The sequence below is a fragment of the Oncorhynchus kisutch genome, unplaced genomic scaffold, assembly GCF_002021735.2.
Source record: "Oncorhynchus kisutch isolate 150728-3 unplaced genomic scaffold, Okis_V2 Okis09a-Okis19a_hom, whole genome shotgun sequence".
Lineage (NCBI taxonomy): Eukaryota > Metazoa > Chordata > Actinopteri > Salmoniformes > Salmonidae > Oncorhynchus > Oncorhynchus kisutch.
Window position 1 is genome coordinate 4167410 of NW_022261985.1, and position 20497 is coordinate 4187906.

Genomic DNA, 20497 nt, shown 5'->3' on the forward strand with positions numbered 1-20497 from the left:
TCACTACAAGTATTTGGGTGTTTTTGGAGCCTTTGTTCATGTTTTATCTGTGCCCCTCCAACTGCAGAACAAGCATGAGGATGTCTATCGCTGTTTAGAGACGTTTCTCAAAGTCAAAGAGTGTCTGGATGATACTATAACATGTCATCCAAAATACAGATTGTTTCAGAAAAGGGAGCTTGTCCTTTAATCCATTCTTTGCCTCTGCCACGAGGTGTTCAATCTGATCCACAGAACACAAAGTGTTAGTACATCTGATTCAACTATTTAACCAATCATAGTCTTCAATCAACATTTCATTAGTTAGACTGAGTTTGTTGCAGCATCGGCTGGAGTAAAAGCCTGCATCCATGACACTTAGCAGATACCTTTGGCCAGTGGTTCTCAACTCCAGTCCTCCAGTACCCTCAAATACACTACATTTCCTGCAACAGGGTGATCAGATTAAGATCTTACATCTGTACTATATTTCTCTGTGACATGACATAAATACAGTACATAGAAGACATTAAGACGTTGTCGCTGGTGGAAGTTATCGTTGGACTTGTCAGGAGAAGGAAAGTGCCACAGTCCCAGTCTCTTCTCTCGGTCTTATCATCGTGTCTATTCATGATGTGTCCTTGATTTCCTTGATTGACACGGTAGCTTGTGAAAGTCACGCCTCTTGTCTTGTCTTCACATCTCAGCATCCGTTCTCAGGTACGATCCTGCACTTGAGGATCTTCAGGTAGTTCTGGACCTTGTTGGAGTCCCGTCTGAAGCAGTAGAGTAGGTCGTGGTCGCTCATGGCCTGGGACTCTCCGCTGGTGTCTGACGAGGGGTCCAAGGCCTCAGGGGAGGACAGGCCACTCAGGGAGTTACTGATCATCCCCAGGTGCTGCATCTGAGAGGGAGGGACACAGACAGTGGATTGCCAGAGATAAGGAATTTTACTTTCTGTATATACAGTTGAAGTCAGAAGTTTACATACATACATACTTAGGTTGGAGTCATTAAAACTTGTTTTTCAACCACTCCACAAATTTCTTGTTAACAAACTATAGTTTTGACAAGTCGGTTAGGGCATCTACTTTGTGCATGACACAAGTAATTCTTCCAACAATTGTTAACAGACAGACTATTTCACTTATAATTCACTGTATCACAATTCCTGTGGGTCAGAAGTTTAAAGCTTGGAAAATTCCAGAAAATTCTAAATCATGGTTTTAGAAGCTTCTGATAATTTGAGTCAATCGGAGGTGTACCTGTGGATGTATGTCAAGGCCTACCTTCAAACTCAGTGCCTCTGCTTGACATCATGGGAAAAGGAAAATAAATCAGCCAAGACCTCAGAAAAGAATTGTGTGGACCTCCACAAGTCTGGTTCATCCTTTCCAAATGCCTGAAGGCACCACGTTCATCTGTACAAACAATAGTACGTACGCAAGTATAAACACCATGGGACCACGTAGCCGTCATACCGCTCAGGAAGGAGACGCGTTCTGTCTCCTAGAGATGAACGTACTTTGGTGCGAAAAGTGCAAATCAATCCCAGAACAACAGCAAAGGACCTTGTGAAGATGCTGGAGGAAACAGGTACAAAAGTATCTATATCCACAGCTAAACAAGTCCTATATCAACATAACCTAAAACGCCGCTCAGAAAGGAAGAAGCCACTGCTCCAAAACCGCCATATAAAAGCCAGACTACAGTTTACAACTGCACATGGGGACAAAGATTGTACTTTTTTGGAGAAATGTTCTCTGGTATGGTGAAACAAAAATATAACTGTTTGGCCATAATGACCATCGTTATGTTTGGAGGAAAAAGGGGAAGACTTGCAAGCCGAAGAACACCATCCCAACCGTGAAGCACGGGGGTGGCAGCATCATGTTGTGGGGGTGCTTTGCTGCAGGAGGGACTGGTGCACTTCACAAAATAGATGGCATCATGAGGTAGGAAAATTATGTGGATATATTGAAGCAACATCTCAAGACATCAGTCAGGAAGTTAAAGCTTGGTTGCAAATGGGTCTTCCAAATGGACAATGACACCAAGCATACTTCCAAATTTGTGGCAAAATGGCTAAAGGACAACAAAGTCAAGGCATTGGAATGGCCATCACAAAGCCCTGACCTCAATCCTATAGAACATTTGTGGGCAGAACTGAAAAAGCGTGTGTGAGCAAGGTCAACATTAGATCATTCAGAGATCCTCACTGAACTTCTGGAGCGAGTTTGCTGCACTGAAAGTAAAGGGGCTGAATAATTTTGCACGCCCAATTTTTCAGTTTTTGATTTGTTAAAAAAGTTTGAAATATCCAATAAATGTCGTTCCACTTCATGATTGTGTCCCACTTGTTGTTGATTCTTCACAAAAAAATACAGTTTTATATCTTTATGTTTGAAGCCTGAAATGTGGCAAAAGGTCGCAAAGTTCAAGGGGGCCGAATACTTTCGCAAGGCACTGTACAAAAGTATTTGGGCACCCCTTCAAATGAGTGGATTCGGCTATTTCAGCCACACCGTTCCCGACAGGTGTATATAGTCAAGCACACAGCCATGCAATCTCCATAGACAAACATTGGCAGTAGAATGGCCGTACTGGTGAGATCAGTGACTTTCAACGTGGCACCATTACAGGATGCCACCTTTCCAACATGTCAGTCGGTCAAATTTCTGCCCTGCTAGAGCTGCCGCGGTCAACTGTAAGTGCTATTATTGTGAAGTGGAAACATCTCTGAGCACACAAGGCCACACAAGCTCACAGAAATGGGCCGCTGAGTTCTGAAGCACGCGTAACGCGTAAAAGTAATCTGTCTTCGGTAGCAACACTCAGTATCGAGTTCCAAACTGCCTCTGGAAGCAACGTCAGCGCAAGAACTGTTCTTTGGGAGCTTCATGACATAGGTTTCCATGGCCGGGTTTGGCGGATGCCAGGAGAACGCTACCTGCCCAAATATATAATGCCTACTGTGAAGTTTGGTGGAGGAGGAATAATGGCCTGGGGCAGTTTTTCTTGATTCGGGGCTCCTTAGTTCTAGTAAAGGGAAATCTTAAAAGTGAGGTCCATACAGAAATGGTTTGTTGAGATCGGTGTGGAAGAACTTGACTGGCCTGCACAGAACCCTGACCTAAACTCCATCGAACACCCTTGGGATAAATTGGAATGCTGACTGCGAGCCAGATCTAATCGCCCAACATCGGCGTCCGACATCACCAATGCTCTTGTGGCTGAATGGAAGCAAGTCCCCGCAGCAATGTTCTAACAGCTAGTGGAAAACCTTCCCAGAAGAGTGGAGGCTGTTATAGCAGCCTCCACTTGGTACGTCAAACCCAGTAAACCTCATGCACACACACACACACACACAATCAATCAATCACAATAGAGTTCTGAGTTCTGATTTTGTCACAATGTATTTATTTGAAAGAACATTTCATGTCTAGTTGGTCTTAGAAATAAAAAATAAACAACATTAGTTAATTTCCATGAATTTCTTTCTGAGTTACAGCCCATCTCCCTCTTGAAACTGTACATTTAAAACATGAAATGGATTAATTATATGAAACATGCATGTACTCTAAACCTAAAGGTGATATGGTCATGGCAGTATTTATGATATTCTACTCCAGTGGCTCTGCCCCCCAAACTCTGAGGGAAAATTCAAGTTTTCATCATCAAGATAAGTTACATACAGGTGTAGGATTTAATTTGAGCCAGTTTTCTACAGCAGGAAAATAATCCTGCAGCAAAGTAAATGTGAATTATTACGTGGATTATAATTCATGATATTTTTTGTATGGCTTGACACATTTGTCGTTAGGGAAAATCAAGTCTGAAATTTCAAAGTGAAAATGACGAACTTTAGAAGCCTTTTTGAAACCTCAAATACACTACATGTTTAAATGGACTGCATTGCAGGAAAGTTCTCCTGCAACAGGGTGATCAGATTAAGATCGTACATCTGTACTATATTTCTCTGTGACATGACATAAATACAGTACATAGAAGACATTAAGATGTTGTCGCTGGTGGAAGTTATCGTTGGACTTGTCAGGAGGAGGAAAGTGCCACAGTCCCAGTCTCTTCTCCCGGTCTTATCATCGTGTCTATTCATGATGTGTCCTTGATTTCCTTGATTGACACGGTAGCTTGTGAAAGTCACGCCTCTTGTCTTGTCTTCACATCTCAGCATCCGTTCTCAGGTACGATCCTGCACTTGAGGATCTTCAGATAGTTCTGGACCTTGTTGGAGTCCCGTCTGAAGCAGTAGAGTAGGTCGTGGTCGCTCATGGCCTGGGACTCTCCGCTGGTGTCTGACGAGGGGTCCAAGGCCTCAGGGGAGGACAGGCCACTCAGGGAGTTACTGATCATCCCCAGGTGCTGCATCTGAGAGAGAGGGACACAGACAGTGGATTGTTAGAGATAAGGAATTTTACTTTCTGTACATATTGCAAAAGGAGGTGTGTGTGTGTGTGTGTCTTCTCTCGTGAGTTATCACATGCCAACCCAGTAGCAGAGCGAGGATTGTCTAGTAACATCCTGGTTGGCATCTGCAATCGTCACTGACTCAGTGATGGTGTCAACATCAGTCTACACAATGTCACTAGGGATCAAGCTGCTATAGGACTCTGTTTTCACTATAATATGCTCAAGGCTAACTCTGTCTTATTTGCTTTAATTAGCTTTCTCTCTCCCACTATCTATATCTTTATTTCATTCTCTCTCTCACACTCACTCACTCACTGTCACTATAGTATGTATGCTCAAGGCTAACTCTGCCTTATTTGCTTTCTCTCTCTCTCTCTCTCTCTCTCTCTCTCTCTCTCTCTCTGTCTCTGTCTCTCTGTCTTTCTCCCCCCATCTCTGTGATTCATTCAGTGTCATACACACTTCGCCATCTGTGAGACATTTCACATTATAACTCTTACATAAAACCATAGGCAATGTTTAACATAATCATCTTAACAAACAGTAATGATGGATTCAAGTGATGATTCTTTTCTAGAATTGAGCCTCAGTCAAGTAGAAATGTTTGTGTAGAAGGATCTGCCCCCTTTTTTACATTGTTGCCTAAAATGACATACTGCCGGTAGCTCAGGACCTGAAGCAAGGACATTCATATTCTTGATACCATTTGAAAGGAAACCCTTTGAAGTTTGTGTAAATGTGAAATGAATGTAGTAGAATATAACACATTAGATCTGGTAAAAAACATGCATTTTTTTGTACCATCATCTTTGAAATGCAAGAGAAATGCATTTTTCCAGTCCAGGCACTATTTAGATGTTGGCCACTAGATGGCAGCAGTGTTTGTGCAAAGTTTTCGACTTTTATTTTACTAGGCAGGTCAGAACAAATTCTTATTTTCAATGACGGCCTAGGAACAGTGGGTTAACTGCCTTGTTCAGGGGCAGAACGACAGATTTGTACCATGTCAGCTCGGAGATTTGAACTAGCCCAACGCTCTAACCACTAGGCTACCCTGCCGCCCCGACTGATCCAATGAACCATTGCATTTATGTTCAAAATGTTGTATTAAGACTGCCCAAATGTGCTGAATTGGTTTATTAATAACTTTTCATGTTCATAACTGTGCACTCTCCTCAAACAATAGCATGGTATTATTTGAGTGTATTAGCTACTGTAAATTGGACAGTGCAGTTAGATTAACAAGAATTTAAGCTTTCTGCCAATATCAGATATGTCTATGTCCTGTGAAATTTTCTTGATACTTACAACCTCATGCTAATCGCATTAGCCTATGCTAGCTCAACCGTCCCATACCCTATCAGCCACCTTCTCCCCCATCTTCCTCTTGCCCTATCAGCCACCTTCTCCCTCCATCTTTCTCTTAACCTATCAGCCACCTTCACTTATCTTCCTCTTACCTTATCAGCCACTATCTCCCCCCGTCTTCCTCTTACCCTATCAGCCACCTTCTCCCCCTGTCTTCCTCTTACCCTATCAGCCATCTTCTCCCCCCATCTTCCTCTTACCCTATCAGCCATCTTCTCCCCCGTCTTTCTCTTACCTTATCAGCCACCTTCTCGACTCCCTTGCGGAGCTCGTGCACCATGTAGCTCATCTCCAGTGCTTTGTTGGAGCTGAAGTTGTTGAAGTCATCCTGGTGAACCATGTTCTGGTGGAACTGCCACAGAGGATCCTTCCATGCTACCAGCAGCTTCAGAATCACCTCCGTTAACTCCTCTCTCTGAGGAGAGAGAGAGAGAGCAAGTAGAATTGTATGTTCTTGTAGAGTTGGTTATTGAGTGTTGAAAGAGAGAAGACAGACACAAGCAAAGACATAGAAGCAGTCTACATCTGGAGACAGACATGGGTACTACAGGAAGCAGAGAGGGGTAGTACCATCAGGGAACAGACAAGGTTACTACAGGAAGCAGAGAGGGGTAGTACTCTCAGGGAACAGACAAGGTTACTACAGGAAGCAGAGAGGGGCAGTACCATCAGGGAACAGACAAGGTTACTACAGGAAGCAGAGAGGGGTAGTACCATCAGGGAACAGACAAGGTTACTACAGGAAGCAGAGAGGGGTAGTACCATCAGGTAACAGACAAGGTTACTACAGGAAGCAGAGAGGGGTACTACCATCAGGGAACAGACAAGGTTACTACAGGAAGCAGAGAGGGGTACTACCATCAGGGAACAGACAAGGTTACTACAGGAAGCAGAGAGGGGTAGTACCATCAGGGAACAGACAAGGTTACTACAGGAAGCAGAGAGGGGTAGTACCATCAGGGAACAGACAAGGTTACTACAGGAAGCAGAGAGGGGTAGTACCATCAGGGAACAGACAAGGTTACTACAGGAAGCAGAGAGGGGTAGTACTATGGTAAACAATAGTTGATTAAACAGAGTTGTAAGACTCACAGCCAGTCTCTGCGCGTTCTCTTTGCCATTAGGGGTTAGTATGGTGGCTGTATGGCAGTGGCGGTTTATCCTGCCAATATGATTTCTGCTTGGCAGAACATATTGTTCCTGAAGGAGGGAAGAAGAAAGGAGAGAAAGAGGAATTGAGTTGACAGAGAAGACGTAGGTAGAAAGCAAAAGGTCAGAGAGTCAAAGGAGCTGCATCTCTGAAGAGCAAAGCCTTCGAAAGCAAAGAAACAAAAAGCTTGTAGAACCTTTAAAGGGATAGTTCACCCAAATAACAAAATTATAATAGACTGCTGTCTTACCTTGACAATAGACTAATGTCTTATCTTGACAATAGACTGCTGTCTTATCTTGGCAATAGACTGCTGTCTTATCTTGGCAATAGACTGCTGTCTTACCTTGGCAATAGACTGCTCTCTTACCTTGGCAATAGACTGCTCTCTTACCTTGGCAATAGACTGCTGTCTTACCTTGGCAATAGACTGCTCTCTTACCTTGGCAATAGACTGCTGTCTTACCTTGGCAATAGACTGCTCTCTTACCTTGGCAATAGACTGCTGTCTTATCTTGGCAATAGACTGCTCTCTTACCTTGGCAATAGACTGCTCTCTTATCTTGGCAATAGACTGCTCTCTTATCTTGGCAATAGACTGCTCTCTTACCTTGGCAATAGACTGCCCCCTACCTTGGCAATAGACTGCTGTCTTACCTTTGCAATAGACTGCTCTCTTACCTTGGCAATAGACTGCTGTCTTACCTTGACAATAGACTGCTCTCTTACCTTGGCAATAGACTGCTCTCTTACCTTGGCAATAGACTGCTGTCTTACCTTGGCAATAGACTGCTCTCTTACCTTGGCAATAGACTGCTGTCTTACCTTGGCAATAGACTGCTCTCTTACCTTGGCAATAGACTGCTCTCTTATCTTGGCAATAGACTGCTCTCTTATCTTGGCAATAGACTGCTCTCTTACCTTGGCAATAGACTGCCCCCTACCTTGGCAATAGACTGCTGTCTTACCTTTGCAATAGACTGCTCTCTTACCTTGGCAATAGACTGCTGTCTTACCTTGGCAATAGACTGCTCTCTTACCTTGGCAATAGACTGCTCTCTTACCTTGGCAATAGACTGCTCTCTTACCTTGGCAATAGACTGCTCTCTTACCTTGGCAATAGACTGCTCTCTTATCTTGGCAATAGACTGCTCTCTTACCTTGGCAATAGACTGCTCTCTTACCTTGGCAATAGACTGCTGTCTTATCTTGGCAATAGACTGCTGTCTTACCTTGGCAATAGACTGCTGTCTTACCTTGGCAATAGACTGCTGTCTTACCTTGGCAATAGACTGCTCTCTTACCTTGGCAATAGACTGCTCTCTTACCTTGGCAATAGACTGCTGTCTTACCTTGGCAATAGACTGCTCTCTTACCTTGGCAATAGACTGCTGTCTTACCTTGGCAATAGACTGCTCTCTTACCTTGGCAATAGACTGCTGTCTTACCTTGGCAATAGACTGCTCTCTTACCTTGGCAATAGACTGCTGTCTTACCTTGGCAATAGACTGCTCTCTTACCTTGGCAATAGACTGCTCTCTTACCTTGGCAATAGACTGCTGTCTTACCTTGGCAATAGACTGCTCTCTTACCTTGGCAATAGACTGCTGTCTTACCTTGGCAATAGACTGCTCTCTTACCTTGGCAATAGACTGCTTACAGGGTAAGGAAACCAATATGTTATTTTGTCATTTGGGTGAACTATCACTTTAAACATGCAATTTCCTCTTTCTAAATTGAAACCAGCAAAAAATTATGTGTTTTTTTTGCGTTATTTGTAACTTATTTTGTACATAATGTTTCTGCAACCGTATCTTACAGCAGAAAAGAGCTCTGGATATCAGGACAGCGATCACTCACCTCGAATTAGACAAAGAGCTTCTGGATATCAGGACAACGATCACTCACCTCGGATTAGACAAAGAGCTTCTGGATATCAGGACAACGATCACTCACCTCGGATTAGACAAAGAGCTTCTGGATATCAGGACAGCGATCACTCACCTCGAATTAGACAAAGAGCTTCTGGATATCAGGACAACGATCACTCACCTCGGATTAGACAAAGAGCTTCTGGATATCAGGACAACGATCACTCACCTCGGATTAGACAAAGAGCTTCTGGATATCAGGACAACGATCACTCACCTCGGATTAGACAAAGAGCTTCTGGATATCAGGACAGAGATCACTCACCTCGGATTAGACAAAGAACTTCTGGATATCAGGACAACGATCACTCACCTCGGATTAGACAAAGAGCTTCTGGATATCAGGACAACGATCACTCACCTCGGATTAGACAAAGAGCTTCTGGATATCAGGACAACGATCACTCACCTCGGATTAGACAAAGAGCTTCTGGATATCAGGACAACGATCACTCACCTCGGATTAGACAAAGAGCTTCTGGATATCAGGACAATGATCACTCACCTCGGATTAGACAAAGAGCTTCTGGATATCAGGACAGAGATCACTCACCTCGGATTAGACAAAGAGCTTCTGGATATCAGGACAGCGATCACTCACCTCGGATTAGACAAAGAGCTTCTGGATATCAGGACAACGATCACTCACCTCGGATTAGACAAAGAGCTTCTGGATATCAGGACAACGATCACTCACCTCGGATTAGACAAAGAGCTTCTGGATATCAGGACAGCGATCACTCACCTCGGATTAGACAAAGAGCTTCTGGATATCAGGACAACGATCACTCACCTCGGACTAGACAAATCATTTTTCTACAACAAGCAGGACGCACAGGACATTCTCCAAACACCCGACATCCCCGTTATTTGAAAGAGGAAGCGACGCAGGTACAGAGGACAAAGAGCCGGAAGCCTCATGAGGACGCGGAGAAGACGAGTGGGAAAGCTGCCGTTACCATCAATATTACTCGCCAACATGCAATCATTGGACAATAAATTAGACGAGGTACGATCACGAATATCCTACCAACGGGACATCAAAAACTGTAATATCCTGTGTTTCACGGAATCGTGGCTGAATGACGACATGGATATTCAGCTAGCAGGATATATGCTGCACCGGCAAGATAGAACAGCACAATCCGGGAAGAGGGGGGGTCTGTGCATATTTGTAAACAACAGCTGGTCCACGAAATCTGAGGAAGTATCTAGATTTTGATCGCCTGAAGTAGAGTATATTGTGATACATTTCAGGCCACACTACTTGCCTAGAGAGTTTTCAGCTATACTTTTCGTGGCTGTTTATTTACCACCACAGATAGATGCTGGCACTAAGACTGCACTCAGTCAGCTATATAAGGAAATGAGCAAACAGGAAACCACTCACCCAGAGGCGGCGCTCCTAGTGGCCATAGTCTTTAATGCAGGGAAACTTAAATCAGATCTACCAAATGTATATTAACATGTTAAATGTGCAACCAGAGGGAAACAAATTCTAGATCACCTGTACTCCACACACAGAGACACATACAAAGCTCTCCCTCGCCCATCATTTGGTAAATCTGACCACAACTCTATCCTCCTGATTCCTGCTTACAAGCAAAAATGAAAGCAGGAAGCAACAGTAACAGATGCAGCAGATACTAAACTACAGGACTGTTTTGCTATCACAGACTGGTATATGTTCTGGGATTCTTCCGATGGCATTGAGGAGTACACCACATCAGTCACTGGCTTAATCAATAAGTGCGTTGAGGATGTCGTCCCCACAGTGACTGTACGTACATACCCCAACCAGAAGCCATGGATTACAGGTAACATTCGCATTGAGCTATAGGGCAGAGCTGCCGCTTTCAAGGTGCGGGACTCTAACCCGGAAGCTTACAAGAAATCCTGCTATGCCCTGCGACGAACCATCAAACACGCAAAGTGTCAATACAGGGCTAAGATTGAATCATACTACACCGGCTCCGATGCTCGTCTTATGTGGCAGGGCTTGCAAACTATTACAGATTACAGAGGGAAGCACAGCCGCGAGCTGCCCAGTGACACGAGCCTACTAGTCTAGTTAAATCACTTCTATGCTTGCTTCGTGGCAAACAACACTGAGGCATGCATGAGAGCATCAGCTGTTCCGGACGACTGTGTGAGCACGCTCTCCGTAGCCGACGTGAGTAAGACCTCTAAACAGGTCAACATATACAAGGCTGTGGGGCCAGACGGATTACCAGGACGTGTGCTCCGGGCATGTGCTGACCAACTGGCAGGTGTCTTCACTGACATTTTCAACATGTCCTTGATTGAGTCTGTAATACCAACATGTTTCAAGCAGACAACAATAGTCCCTGTGCCCAAGAACACAAAGGCAACCTGCCTAAATGACTACAGACCGTAGCACTCACGTCCATAGACATGAAGTGCTTTCAAAGGCTGTTAATGGCTCACATCAACACCATTATCCCAGAAACTCCAATTTGCATACCGCCCAAACAGATCTACAGATGATGCAATCTCTATTGCACTCCACACTACCCTTTCCCATCTGGACAAAAGGAACACCTATGTGAGAATGCTATTCATTGACTATGACTACCATTGACTACAACAAAGCCTATTCCCCCACAGGAAACTAAAATGATTTGGCCCTGAGATCCTCAAAAGGTTCTATAGCTGTAACATCGAGAGCATTCTGGCTGGTTGCATCACTGCCTGATATGGCAATTGCTCTGCCTCTGACCGCAAGGCACTACAGAGGGTAGTGCGTACAGCCCAGTACATCACTGGGGCTAAGCTGCCTGCCATCCAGGATCTCTACACCAGGCGGTGTCAGAGGAAGGCCCTAAAAATGGTCAAAGACCCAGCTACCCCAGTCATAGACTGTTCTCGCTACTGTATATAGCCTCTCTACTGTATAAAGCCTCGCTACTGTTTTTCACTGTCTTTTTACTGTTGTTTTTAATTCTTTACTTACCTATTGGTCACCTAATACCTTTTTTGCACTATTGGTTAGAGCCTGTAAGTAAGCATTTCACTGTAAGGTGTGAAATACCTGTTGTATTCAGCGCACGTGACAAATACACTTTGATTTGATTTAGTGATCTGCTACATTGGGGCGGCAGGGTAGCCTAGTGGTTAGAGCGTTGGACTAGTAACCGGAAGGTTGCAAGTTCAAACCCCCGAGCTGACAAGGTACAAATCTGTTGTTCTGCCCCTGAACAGGCAGTTAACCCACTGTTCCTAGACCAGTTAACCCACTGTTCCTAGACCAGTTAACCCACTGTTCCTAGACCAGTTAACCCACTGTTCCCAGGCTGTCATTGAATAAAGGTTAAATAAAGATCAAAACAAAACATGACATGTTGAAAGACTGTTGTTCTTAACGTCAAGATTTCCATCTTAAAATCCTCAAAAATTATGTGTTTTTTTTGCGTTATTTGTAACTTATTTTGTACATAATGTTTCTGCAACCGTATCTTACAGCAGAAAAGAGCTCTGGATATCAGGACAGCGATCACTCACCTCGAATTAGACAAAGAGCTTCTGGATATCAGGACAACGATCACTCACCTCGGATTAGACAAAGAGCTTCTGGATATCAGGACAACGATCACTCACCTCGGATTAGACAAAGAGCTTCTGGATATCAGGACAGCGATCACTCACCTCGAATTAGACAAAGAGCTTCTGGATATCAGGACAACGATCACTCACCTCGGATTAGACAAAGAGCTTCTGGATATCAGGACAACGATCACTCACCTCGGATTAGACAAAGAGCTTCTGGATATCAGGACAACGATCACTCACCTCGGATTAGACAAAGAGCTTCTGGATATCAGGACAGAGATCACTCACCTCGGATTAGACAAAGAACTTCTGGATATCAGGACAACGATCACTCACCTCGGATTAGACAAAGAGCTTCTGGATATCAGGACAACGATCACTCACCTCGGATTAGACAAAGAGCTTCTGGATATCAGGACAACGATCACTCACCTCGGATTAGACAAAGAGCTTCTGGATATCAGGACAACGATCACTCACCTCGGATTAGACAAAGAGCTTCTGGATATCAGGACAATGATCACTCACCTCGGATTAGACAAAGAGCTTCTGGATATCAGGACAGAGATCACTCACCTCGGATTAGACAAAGAGCTTCTGGATATCAGGACAGCGATCACTCACCTCGGATTAGACAAAGAGCTTCTGGATATCAGGACAACGATCACTCACCTCGGATTAGACAAAGAGCTTCTGGATATCAGGACAACGATCACTCACCTCGGATTAGACAAAGAGCTTCTGGATATCAGGACAGCGATCACTCACCTCGGATTAGACAAAGAGCTTCTGGATATCAGGACAACGATCACTCACCTCGGACTAGACAAATCATTTTTCTACAACAAGCAGGACGCACAGGACATTCTCCAAACACCCGACATCCCCGTTATTTGAAAGAGGAAGCGACGCAGGTACAGAGGACAAAGAGCCGGAAGCCTCATGAGGACGCGGAGAAGACGAGTGGGAAAGCTGCCGTTACCATCAATATTACTCGCCAACATGCAATCATTGGACAATAAATTAGACGAGGTACGATCACGAATATCCTACCAACGGGACATCAAAAACTGTAATATCCTGTGTTTCACGGAATCGTGGCTGAATGACGACATGGATATTCAGCTAGCAGGATATATGCTGCACCGGCAAGATAGAACAGCACAATCCGGGAAGAGGGGGGGTCTGTGCATATTTGTAAACAACAGCTGGTCCACGAAATCTGAGGAAGTATCTAGATTTTGATCGCCTGAAGTAGAGTATATTGTGATACATTTCAGGCCACACTACTTGCCTAGAGAGTTTTCAGCTATACTTTTCGTGGCTGTTTATTTACCACCACAGATAGATGCTGGCACTAAGACTGCACTCAGTCAGCTATATAAGGAAATGAGCAAACAGGAAACCACTCACCCAGAGGCGGCGCTCCTAGTGGCCATAGTCTTTAATGCAGGGAAACTTAAATCAGATCTACCAAATGTATATTAACATGTTAAATGTGCAACCAGAGGGAAACAAATTCTAGATCACCTGTACTCCACACACAGAGACACATACAAAGCTCTCCCTCGCCCATCATTTGGTAAATCTGACCACAACTCTATCCTCCTGATTCCTGCTTACAAGCAAAAATGAAAGCAGGAAGCAACAGTAACAGATGCAGCAGATACTAAACTACAGGACTGTTTTGCTATCACAGACTGGTATATGTTCTGGGATTCTTCCGATGGCATTGAGGAGTACACCACATCAGTCACTGGCTTAATCAATAAGTGCGTTGAGGATGTCGTCCCCACAGTGACTGTACGTACATACCCCAACCAGAAGCCATGGATTACAGGTAACATTCGCATTGAGCTATAGGGCAGAGCTGCCGCTTTCAAGGTGCGGGACTCTAACCCGGAAGCTTACAAGAAATCCTGCTATGCCCTGCGACGAACCATCAAACACGCAAAGTGTCAATACAGGGCTAAGATTGAATCATACTACACCGGCTCCGATGCTCGTCTTATGTGGCAGGGCTTGCAAACTATTACAGATTACAGAGGGAAGCACAGCCGCGAGCTGCCCAGTGACACGAGCCTACTAGTCTAGTTAAATCACTTCTATGCTTGCTTCGTGGCAAACAACACTGAGGCATGCATGAGAGCATCAGCTGTTCCGGACGACTGTGTGAGCACGCTCTCCGTAGCCGACGTGAGTAAGACCTCTAAACAGGTCAACATATACAAGGCTGTGGGGCCAGACGGATTACCAGGACGTGTGCTCCGGGCATGTGCTGACCAACTGGCAGGTGTCTTCACTGACATTTTCAACATGTCCTTGATTGAGTCTGTAATACCAACATGTTTCAAGCAGACAACAATAGTCCCTGTGCCCAAGAACACAAAGGCAACCTGCCTAAATGACTACAGACCGTAGCACTCACGTCCATAGACATGAAGTGCTTTCAAAGGCTGTTAATGGCTCACATCAACACCATTATCCCAGAAACTCCAATTTGCATACCGCCCAAACAGATCTACAGATGATGCAATCTCTATTGCACTCCACACTACCCTTTCCCATCTGGACAAAAGGAACACCTATGTGAGAATGCTATTCATTGACTACAGCTCAGCATTATAAACACCATAGTACCCTCAAAGCTCATCACTAAGCTAAGGATCCTGGGACTAAATACCTCCCTCTGCAACTGGATCCTGGACTTCCTGACGGGCCGACCCCAGGTGTTGAGGGTAGGTAGCAGCACATCTGCCACGCTGATCCTCAACACTGGAGCCCCCCAGGGGTGCGTGTTCAGTCCCCTCCTGTACTCCCTGTTCACTCATGACTGCATGGTCAGGCACGACTCCAACACCATCATTTAGTTTGCAGACGACACAACAGTGGTAGGCCTGATCACCGACAACGACGAGACCTGGCCAGGTGGTGCCAGAATAACTACCTATCCCTCAACATAACCAAGACTAAGGAGATGATTGTGGACTACAGGAAAAGGAGGACCGAGTATGCCCCCATTCTCATTGACGGGGCTGTAGTGGAGCAGATTGAGAGCTTCAAGTTCCTTGGTCTCCACTTTACCAACAAACTAGAATGGTCCAAACACACCAAGAATGTCGTGAAGAGGGCACAACAAAGCCTATTCCCCCACAGGAAACTAAAATGATTTGGCCCTGAGATCCTCAAAAGGTTCTATAGCTGTAACATCGAGAGCATTCTGGCTGGTTGCATCACTGCCTGATATGGCAATTGCTCTGCCTCTGACCGCAAGGCACTACAGAGGGTAGTGCGTACAGCCCAGTACATCACTGGGGCTAAGCTGCCTGCCATCCAGGATCTCTACACCAGGCGGTGTCAGAGGAAGGCCCTAAAAATGGTCAAAGACCCAGCTACCCCAGTCATAGACTGTTCTCGCTACTGTATATAGCCTCTCTACTGTATAAAGCCTCGCTACTGTTTTTCACTGTCTTTTTACTGTTGTTTTTAATTCTTTACTTACCTATTGGTCACCTAATACCTTTTTTGCACTATTGGTTAGAGCCTGTAAGTAAGCATTTCACTGTAAGGTGTGAAATACCTGTTGTATTCAGCGCACGTGACAAATACACTTTGATTTGATTTAGTGATCTGCTACATTGGGGCGGCAGGGTAGCCTAGTGGTTAGAGCGTTGGACTAGTAACCGGAAGGTTGCAAGTTCAAACCCCCGAGCTGACAAGGTACAAATCTGTTGTTCTGCCCCTGAACAGGCAGTTAACCCACTGTTCCTAGACCAGTTAACCCACTGTTCCTAGACCAGTTAACCCACTGTTCCTAGACCAGTTAACCCACTGTTCCCAGGCTGTCATTGAATAAAGGTTAAATAAAGATCAAAACAAAACATGACATGTTGAAAGACTGTTGTTCTTAACGTCAAGATTTCCATCTTAAAATCCTCTTTTCTACATCTGATTATCCCAAACCAATATGTCACATCAACAACCATACAGTGTTATAGTGGGTTCTGTCATTAGTGACAGACATACAGAGAGAGAGAGAGAGACTAGGACTGTGTCATTAGTGACAGAGACAGAGAGAGAGAGACTACGACTGTGTCATTAGGGACAGAGATACAGAGAGAGAAAGAGACTAGGACTGTGTCATTAGTGACAGAGATACAGAGAGAGAGAGAAAGAGACTAGGACTGTGTCATTAGTGACAGAGATACAGAGAGAGAGAGAGAAAGAGACTAGGACTGTGTCATTAGTGACAGAGATACAGAGAGAGAAAGAGACTAGGACTGTGTCATTAGTGACAGAGATACAGAGAGAGAGAGAGAAAGAGACTAGGACTGTGTCATTAGTGACAGAGATACAGAGAGAGAAAGAGACTAGGACTGTGTCATTAGTGACAGAGATACAGAGAGAGAGAGAGAAAGAGACTAGGACTGTGTCATTAGTGACAGAGATACAGAGAGAGAAAGAGACTAGGACTGTGTCATTAGTGACAGAGATACAGAGAGAGAGAGAGAAAGAGACTAGGACTGTGTCATTAGTGACAGAGATACAGAGAGAGAGAGAAAGAGACTAGGACTGTGTCATTAGTGACAGAGATACAGAGAGAGAAAGAAAGAAAGAGAGAGGTAACCTTGAGCATACTAGAGAAAGATATGGGACTTACGAATTCAGAGTGCAGGTCACTGGAGATGCTGTGCATCCTGGCACTGTGCTGGATGACCCGGTCAAAGAGGTCTGCCAGGGAGAGGAAGTGGCACCCCGCCTGGCCGTGGACACAGATGGGCGCCGCGCTCGCCCTGTCACTGCCACGCAGCTCCACACACACCAACACCATGAGCAGAGCCCACACTGGAAGAGAGAGGGAGAGAGGGAGAAGGATGAGGATGATGAGATAAATAGAGATGAGGTTGAAGGAGTTGAGAGAGAGGAGGGCAATAGAGGGAGAGGACAGGATCCTCTCACCAGCCAGGAGCAGCACTGACACTGGCAGAGAGAGAGTGAGAAGAGGAATAGAGAGAGGTGTGGATGGGATCCTGTCTCACAAGGCAGATGCAGCACTCAAACTGGTGGAAGTATTGAGGGAGAGGGGAACAATGAGAAGAGCAATGAGAAGGAGGAAAGGGCAGGATAGAGGGATGAGGACAGGAGGGAGAGGGCAACACTGACAGAGGGGTAGAAGGAGAAGAGAGACAACCCTGACACTGACAGAGGAATAGAAGGAGAAGATGATGAAGAGAGACAACACTGACACTGACAGAGGAATAGAAGGAGAAGAGGATGAAGAGAGACAACACTGACACTGACAGAGGAATAGAAGGAGAAGAGGATGAAGAGAGACAACACTGACACTGACAGAGGAATAGAAGGAGAAGATGATGAAGAGAGACAACACTGACACATACAGAGGCATAGAAGGAGAAGATGATGAAGAGAGACAACACTGACACTGACAGAGGAATAGAAGGAGAAGATGATGAAGAGAGACAACACTGACACATACAGAGGAATAGAAGGAGAAGAGGATGAAGAGAGACAACACTGACACTGGATAGTGACTGACTGGTTGAGGGAGGAAGAGGAAAAGAGAAAGGGAAGAAGAGGTGGTAAACAGAGGAGAGAATCTAGTTCCACAGGCAGAGGCATGCATGTATAGCTCCTCAGTCCCTGGTCCCTGGTCCCTGATCTCTGCTCCCTTCACCCTGGTCCCTGGTCCCTGCTCACTGCTCCCTGCTCCCTGTTCCCTGCTCCCTGCTCCCTGGTCCCTGGTCCTTGCTCCCTGGTCCTTGCTCCCTGGTCCCTGGTCCCTGGTCCTTGCTCCCTGCTCCCTGCTCCTTGCTCCCTGGTCCCTGGTCCCTGGTCCCCGCTCCCTGCTCCCTGCTCCCTGCTCCCTGGTCCCTTCTCCCTGGTCCCTGCTCCCTGGTCCCTGCTCCCTGGTCCCTGCTCTCTGCATGCACTGCCTGGCTTGTTCTTAGAGGTAGCTACCTTGTTTGATGTTGTTCCTGGACATTCTGTGTTGGTTGGTGGTATTTTTGAAGCTGGAGGATGTACAGTGACACACAGCTATTTAAAGGGACCAGGAGTATTAAGGAAAGGGTCTCTCTCTGTCATCATGTGATGACCACAATCATTTAGGAGGGGAGGAGAGAGACAGAGGTTTGCGTGAGTTTTCATTCGCCCTCAATTTTCTCTTTCTGTTTTTTCATCAGATCATGATGGAAGTCGGCTTCACAGCCTGACAAATCAGGACAGATACAGGATGAAAATGCTAATTCAGCTCACCCCCCAGCCCCATCACCAGTTTCACTGTCATTCATTAGGCTAGTTTAGTGCATAAGCGATGCTCAGAAAAAAGGTGCTATCTAGAACCTAAAAGGGTTCCACGGCTGTCCCCATAGGAGAACCCTTTGAAGAACCCTACCTGGTTCCAGGTAGAACACCTTTCTACAGAGGGTTCTACATGGAACCGAAAAGGGTTCTACCTGGAACCAAAGAGGGCTCTCCTATGTGGACAGCCAAGGAACCCTTTTGGAACCCTTTTATCTCAGAGTGTACAGGAGTATGGTACTGCCATTCACACTGACCAGCTCCCATGTTTCTCACATGGTGATGACTTCATCCACGTGTTAAACTCATTCCACGGAGGGCAGCGTGTCTGCAGGTTCTCGCTCCTCCCTTGTAATTGATTGATAAATGAAGGTCACTAATAAGTAATAAGTAATAGTAAGGAACTCCCCTCAGCTGGTAGTCTATGTCTTAATTGAAACCAAAAACCTGTAGACACTCGGCCCTCTGTGGAATGATTTTGACATCCCTGATTTAAATGATCAATATATTGATCAGTAAGTGAAAGCAAACCTTGTTGTTGATTGTTTTCAATATTATCTCTGTCCTTGTACTGTAGTGTACTGTAGTGTACTGTAGTGTACTGTAGTGTTCTGTAGTATTCTGTAGTGTACTGTAGTGTACTGTAGTGTTCTGTAGTCTACTGTAGTGTTCTGTAGTGTACTGTAGTGTTATGTAGTGTACTGTAGTGTACTGTAGTGTTCTGTAGTCTACTGTAGTGTTCTGTGGTGTACTGTAGTGTACTGTAGTGTACTGCAGTGTTCTGTAGTGTACTGTAGTGTACTGCAGTGTTATGTAGTGTTCTGTAGTGTACTGCAGTGTTCTGTAGTGTACTGTAGTGTACTGTAGTGTACTGCAGTGTTCTATAGTGTTCTGTAGTGTACTGCAGTGTTCTGTAGTGTACTGTAGTGTACTGTAGTGTACTGTAGTCTACTGTAGTGTTCTGTGGTGTACTGTAGTGTAGTCTAGTGTACTGTAGTGTACTGTAGTGTACTGTAGTGTTCTGTAGTGTACTGTAGTGTACTGTAGTGTTCTGTAGTGTACTGTAGTGTTCTGTAGTGTTCTGTAGTGTTCTGTAGTGTTCTGTAGTGTACTGTAGTGGGGGCTGTGCTTTGGCAAAGTGGGTGGGGTTATATCCTTCCTGTTTGGCCCTGTCCGGGGGTGTCCTCGGATGGGTCCACAGTGTCTCCTGACCCCTCCGGTCTCAGCCTCCAGTATTTATGCTGCAGTAGTTTATGTGTCGGGGGGCTAGGGTCAGTGTGTTATATCTGGAGTACTTCTCCTGTCCTATTCGGTGTCCTATGTGAATCTAAGTGTGCGTTCTCTAATTCTCTCCTTCTCTCTCTCGGAGGACCTGAGCCCTAGGACCATGCCCCAGGATTACCTGACATGATGACTCCTTGCTGTCCCCAGTCCACCTGGCCGTGCTGCTGCTCCAGTTTCAACTGTTCTGCCTTCTTATTATTCGAACATGCTGATCATTTATGAACATTTGAACATCTTGGCCATGTTCTGTTTTAATCTCCACCCGGCACAGCCAGAAGAGGACTGGCCACCCCACATATGCTCTCTCTAATTCTCTCTTTTTTTCTCTCTCTCTCGGAGGACCTGAGCCCTAGGACCATGCCCCAGGACTACCTGACATGATGACTCCTTGCTGTCCCCAGTCCATCTGACTGTGCTGCTGCTCCAGTTTCAACTGTTCTGCCTTATTATTATACGACCATGC

The 20497-nt window shown here is 45.3% G+C and overlaps 1 protein-coding gene across 1 annotated transcript; it reads right to left on the reverse strand.

Moving 5' to 3' along the window:
* Positions 1-3380: 3380 nt before the first annotated feature.
* On the reverse strand, positions 3381-18433 carry LOC116360520 (prolactin-like). Its single transcript, XM_031815226.1, has 6 exons — positions 18409-18433; positions 17389-17409; positions 17090-17274; positions 6871-6978; positions 6014-6193; positions 3381-4368 (listed from the first exon to the last, which is right to left on the reverse strand). The coding sequence occupies exons 1-6, from the start codon at positions 18431-18433 to the stop codon at positions 4168-4170; spliced, it is 720 nt and encodes a 239-aa protein (XP_031671086.1). The 3' UTR covers positions 3381-4167.
* Positions 18434-20497: the final 2064 nt, after the last annotated feature.

What these genes read in the sequence shown, in the direction of transcription:
- LOC116360520 (XM_031815226.1), bottom strand. Translation starts at nt 18,433, where the DNA reads ATGTCCAGGAACAACATCAAACAAG. An exon ending in CAGGAACAACATCAAACAAG is followed by an intron (nt 17,410 to 18,408) that starts GTAGCTACCTCT and finishes TCTCTCTGCCAG; the next exon opens with TGTCAGTGCTGCTCCTGGCT. An exon ending in GTGACCTGCACTCTGAATTC is followed by an intron (nt 6,979 to 17,089) that starts GTAAGTCCCATA and finishes TCCCTCCTTCAG; the next exon opens with GAACAATATGTTCTGCCAAG.